The 6,318-nt window shown below is 24.8% G+C and overlaps 2 protein-coding genes across 2 annotated transcripts; one reads left to right on the forward strand and one right to left on the reverse strand.

Annotated features, from left to right (window-relative positions):
• LOC127076836 (gibberellin 2-beta-dioxygenase 8) lies at positions 1-4,567 on the forward strand. Its single transcript, XM_051018629.1, has 4 exons — positions 1-80; positions 2,408-2,873; positions 3,800-4,121; positions 4,273-4,567. The coding sequence occupies exons 2-4, from the start codon at positions 2,413-2,415 to the stop codon at positions 4,516-4,518; spliced, it is 1,029 nt and encodes a 342-aa protein (XP_050874586.1). The 5' UTR covers positions 1-80; positions 2,408-2,412; the 3' UTR covers positions 4,519-4,567.
• Positions 4,568-4,702: 135 nt separating this feature from the next.
• LOC127138220 (uncharacterized) lies at positions 4,703-5,895 on the reverse strand. The gene is made up of 5 exons (XM_051064610.1): positions 5,875-5,895; positions 5,591-5,770; positions 5,174-5,294; positions 4,887-5,082; positions 4,703-4,799 (listed from the first exon to the last, which is right to left on the reverse strand). Exons 1-5 carry the CDS (start codon positions 5,893-5,895, stop codon positions 4,703-4,705), a joined length of 615 nt encoding a protein of 204 aa, XP_050920567.1.
• Between the last annotated feature and the right edge of the window lie 423 nt (positions 5,896-6,318).

Raw genomic sequence — 6,318 nt, forward strand, 5'->3', positions numbered from 1 at the left:
GTTTGTTTGATAATATTGTGTTTCAGTGCAGCTTTGATATAACAAGAATCTTATAACTTCTCAAGTTCTTAATTAATCAGGTACCTTACTAATACTTCTTTACCGGTCACTTTTGTGATAAATGTTTGTATTAAATTACTTGTTATTTTTAACTTTAATATGACGTTAATCATTGTTTATCAATAAAACTTTTAAATATTTATTGCATAATAAACAAACTGAAATATCAAATACAGTGTTTTAAACTCTAGGCCGATAAATAACTCGGTCAGAATACTAGATCAATAGATCATCGATTGAACTAATGAGTTACGGGTCAAACTGCATAACTATTTATTCGGTCAGAATAATGTGATGAAGTATATTTAATTTTAAATTATATAAGAATATGTATGTTTATCTTATTTAAATTACCTTTTAAATTATAATAATTATAGTATTCTTACTTTGTCACCAAAATGCAATTTTAAATATGATTCAAAGATTCATTTTGTGTACCTATGATTCAATTTTAAATATGCACAATGAACCAGATCACGCAATTAACCGATTTTAACTTGTTCAATATCGATTTGATTACATTAAAACTGGTTAATTGCAACCATTATTGATTTGAAGTTGAATAGATGGATTTGGTCCAGATTTGAAATTACTTTTAAATATTTAAATGTATTAGAATTAAATCAAACGCTTTTAAAACTAGATACATGAGACTTGATTTTTTTATATCCCGATACAATACTATGGAGTGACTTGTGGTGAAGAGTACTACTTTATAAACTATTTAAAATCTCTATCATAATCATTTGTGGATTGAAAATTTTCCAATAAAATGTATTATAGAAATAAAAATAATTATATTAAAAATATCAAAATCTATTAGTTTTATTGTTGATAAATATTTAAGTATTCTTGTTAAATATTTAGATATAACAATAATAATAATAATATCTTTTCTTTTAAACAAAAATGTATTGAAATTGCGTTGAAATTCACTTATGAGTTAAAAAATTATAATTTTGAATATGTTTAATCTTCAATAATATATGTTTAAAAAATGTCAAAAATAGTTTTCAATATAAAAAACAATTTTAATTTTTTAAAAATATTTTAAGAAAAAATTTAAAAATTATTTTATAGAAAAAAATATATATATATTTTTAGAAAACAAATAAAAAAATTATTTTTTAAAGTTAAAATATATATATATATATATATATATATATATATATATATATATATATATATATATATATATATATATATATATATATATATATAATTTAGATTATATAGAATTAGCATACAAACGACAACAAATTACGCGGTTATATTTCTAAAAAATAATTTTTGAAATCATTATTGATTTAAACTAGGTTTTACACTTACCTATAGATTACACGCTATTCATACCAAAAATATATTAAATACTGTTTTCGTTTAACACCATTCTAAGTCATTAATATTAGTTTTATTTAAAACATTATCTATATTTTAAATTTATACTTAAACTAAATAAGAAAATATAAGCAGCACATTATTCACCTTTTCTATTATTATTATTATTATTATTATTATTATTATTATTATTATTATTGTTATTATGCATAAATAACCTATAAAGATAACTAAAAATATCTTAGAATATAACCAAAACTAGCATGGAGATATCCAGTCACAACTTTTTAATATTATTTAATTAGTCCTGGCCATAGCTACGTGCTCTATCTGATTTACTACAATTTATGCATTACATTATTTCTTCCTCAATTTTAACATGTTATCGAAAAATCTAAATCTCTCTTCATGAATCATCAACACAAACAAACACAAGGTGTGTATGTTACCTTGCTTTGTCCATGTTTCTTTGTATATATATATAGCTAGGTGGAGACTTGAGATAGATGCAATTTTCTTATTCCTAGATATATACAATTTTGTTTCTTTGCAACTTCTTAATTGTTTCGTGTGGAATTAAAATTCTAGAAAAATATTTATATCGATTTATATTTTTGCTAAATTATTACAAGATTATTATTTTTGAAATAAATATTTAAATTTTATTTTTATTACAAAGTTATATATATATATATATATATATATATATATATATATATATATATATATATATATATATATATATATATATATATATATATATATATATATATATATATATATATATATATATATATATAAATTAATAAAGTGTGAATAAATCAATATTTATGTAGGAACAAAAAGACATGAAATCTACCTTTGTCTCCAAGGTTTAAAACGTTTTCATCAAAGACGAAATAAACACAAAGAAACAAGAACAAATTCTCCATATATATCTACTTTTAATCTCTTTACATAAATTCTTCAAAAAAATCAAATTCATTTTATTTTCCATATGATATATCAGGAAATATGGATTCAATTAATTCAGACCCACCCTTTGAAGAAAGATACAAAAACCTATTCAACAACTCCCAAAATATCAACAATGATGAGTTAATGGTTGATGAAGAATGTGAGCTACCATTGATTGATCTGAGCCATTTAAACAAAATCGACAATGACCACGTGGCGAGCGAAGAGTGCAAGTCTATGATAGCAAAGGCTTCACAGGATTGGGGTTTCTTCCAAGTTGTGAATCATGGAATTTCAAGTGAGATTTTAAGGTTGTTAAGGTGTGAGCAAGAGAAAGTGTTTAAACAACCTTTTGAAGAGAAGAGAAAAGAAGATAAGTTTTTGAATTTTTCAGCCGGTAGTTACCGTTGGGGAACACCAACTCCTACATGCATTAAACAGTTATCTTGGTCAGAAGCATTTCATATTCCTTTGACTCATATATTAGGAAGATCTACACAATCAAACACTCATCTTAGGTATGTTCTCTTCTATCTAATCATCAATTAATATATATATATATATATATATATATATATATATATATATATATATATATATATATATATATATATATATATATATATATATTGAAATGATATTCATTCATCTAAATACTATTCACCGTATTTATATGGTGTACAAAGTTTTTTAATAAAATAATATTAAAGTATTATTTTAAATAAAAATATATTTTTAAAAAAATTAATTTTATAATAAAAATATAATATTAATTATTAATCAATTTTTTTATTGTATTAACCACAAAAATATATTTTATTAACCATATATTTTTCTAATATTTTATTAACCAACTTCACTATTTTATTAACCGATAAAACACATAATATTAACCAAGTTCTGATATTAATTTATAATTTAATCTATAAATTAATGTCAGAACTTGATTAATATTATGTCTTTTATTGATTAATGAAATAATAAAATCGATCAATAAGCTATTATGAGGAAAATATGGAGTTAATAATATATATTTTTGTGATTAATACAATAATAAAATTGATTAATGATAAATATTTATTTTTATTATAAAATTAATTTTTAAAAAAATATTTTTTATTTTAAATAAATATTTAATATTATTTTATTAAAAAAACATTGTTCACCGTATAAATACGGTGAATAGTGTTTAGTGTAAGTATTGGTATAAGAATTTGGGTGTAGGAATATCATTACTCATATATATATATATATATATATATATATATATATATATATATATATATATATATATATATATATATATATATATATATAATCGGCCTTTAGCAGATGTTACTGTAGTTCTGAACTCCAAAAATTTGGGAGGCCGACATATATATTTTTTTAATTAGACAATTAGATATTTTACACCAGTTTTTTTTAAATGTATATCTTTTTGCAGTTCAATAATTGAACATTTTGCCACCACAGTTTCAAACCTTGCACAAACATTAGCTGATATACTAGCTGAAAAACTAGGCCTCCGTTCAACTTTCTTCAAAGAAAATTGCTTGGCCGAGACATGTTATCTTAGATTGAACAAATATCCTCCATGTTCTCTTGATTTTATGATTCATGGCCTAATACCACATACAGATAGTGATTTCCTCACCATATTGTATCAAGATCAAGTTGGAGGTTTACAATTGGTCAAAGATCGAAAATGGATTGCAGTTAAACCAAACCCTAATGCCCTTATAATCAACATTGGAGACTTATTTCAGGTACTTCACAATAACTATATATATTTTGATATTCTACTTTTTGTAATATTAATATAGAAATCGGTTACAACAAACTAATTGGTTAGGCTAAGAAGAGTTAACTTGTTTCTCAAGTAATTTACATGTAATAGTTATTTTGTTAATTATGTAGGCTTGGAGCAATGGAGTCTATAAGAGTGTTGAACATCGAGTTGTGACAAATCCAAGAGTTGAAAGATTCTCTGTGGCTTATTTTTTGTGTCCTTCAAATGAGACTGTGATTGAAAGTTGTAAAGAGCCTTCTGTTTACAAGAAATTTAGCTTTGAAGAATATAGACAACAAGTTCATGATGATGTTCAAAAACTAGGTTCTAAAATAGGTCTACCTAGGTTTCTCAAAAATCATGAAACTATGTAGTGCATCAAATATAGTTATAATAGAATTAATGTTTGTTATATAGTACTCCAACAAGTTTTTGGTCATGTTACATGTGAGATTATACACATTGTTTCTACATCTGATAAAAAAATGTATCCCTAATTTGTAAGATTCTAAATGATGAAATTGTAGACTAATAAATGTGTGGTTTCACTCTCACATTTCATTCACTAGTTCCTATATCACCCACAAAGTCATCTGAATTTTGCTTATTGCTAATAAGAGTGAAATATATGAGCAACATTGTTCCCATGCTTGACCTGTTGAAGAATCAAACAATTAATACAGAATTTCAAAGTAGAAAAAGCAAAAGTAAAATGTATATTAGGTGTATATATATATCTTACAAGGTGGCAAAGAAAATGAGAACCCTTTTAGGATCAAGTGACCATGAAGTAGATCTTACGAAACTATTTCTGCGAGTTAAGGGTTTTGTTTCACCCGTGGTTGCGCCGCTTTGTTGATGAATGTGCTGGTTGATTGAATGATCCGTCGACGACACTAGCATTGCTCCGGACTTTTCCGGTGTACCACACCCTACACCTACCATAGTAGATATAATTAACACTTCTATTATACATAAATTATTATTATTCTTGTAGTATTGTATATATTTGAAGTGTTGCAATGGTACCTAATGGTGAGCACATAGCAGATATGAGATCCTTATTATCATGAATTTGAAGTGTTGCAATGCTGTTCATTTTCCTGTCACCCAAACGTTGGGATCCTTTTCTGGATAAGCTCCTCTGCGTCTTTTTAGGGTTAGAATAATAGCATACTAATAACATATGGTAAAATTAAAATGTAAAACTCTTATTTAATTAATAACAATTTCAAAAGGTTAGATATAATTAATATCCAACAAATTCAAATTCAATTTACAAATATTTATATTGCTATAGTGATTACTGTGTTTTTGGATGAATGTCTAAGCGATTTCAATGGATAATTATGAGAAAAATGTCTTATTAAAAAATCTTGTGATAAAATTGTGAAATATTGAAGAAAACCAAAATGTTTTTCCAAGTAAAAAGAGAGAAAATCACACCGTAATTCTTGAATTTGTATTGGCATTATCTTTATTGATGCCGGGAGAAAATGGATCCATATCAATCACATAGCTTTCTATTTTCTCATTTGTGTATTGAAATGAATTCATGTGGTCCAAGCTTTTCTTCTCCTTTTCCAAAGCATCTCCAGAACCAAAATAAGAAGAAGATGACAAATCCTTAAAAAAACAAAAGCAAAAACAAATCCAAGGATTCATAATAAATAACACATTCTTATTTTATAACAAAACAATTGAACATTAATCATAGAACATAATCTTACCAACTTGAGATTTTCCTCCATATTTCAATAACTTTGTAAGAGATAAAAAAACATAGGATTATGTTGACATGATTGGTTTGAAACTAAGAAACCCAATACAAGAAGAAGGAGAAAATCAATGACATGATTGATCTTTTTAACTTTGGCACATTATTGCATGTTGAATTCAACACAGGGTTGAAAATATTGTTGTGGAAAATTATAACTTGTGTTGTTTCTTTGTAATATGGAAGAATCAACCACTAGGAACAAATTGAAATGCAAATGCAAAAACTATGTTGTTTTTGTTGAAAAACCAATTCTCTAGTCTCTCTTTTTTTTTAGAACGATTGGTTTTTTTTAGAAGGGAGAAAAAAATTGGATATAAAGAGGAACTGATGGTGGAAATCATTGTATCTTTTTTATCACTTGTCAACTTCTATATTTTATCAGTGCATCAAAAAA

The sequence above is a fragment of the Lathyrus oleraceus genome, chromosome 4 (assembly GCF_024323335.1).
Source record: "Lathyrus oleraceus cultivar Zhongwan6 chromosome 4, CAAS_Psat_ZW6_1.0, whole genome shotgun sequence".
In the NCBI taxonomy this organism is placed as follows: Eukaryota; Viridiplantae; Streptophyta; class Magnoliopsida; order Fabales; family Fabaceae; genus Lathyrus; species Lathyrus oleraceus.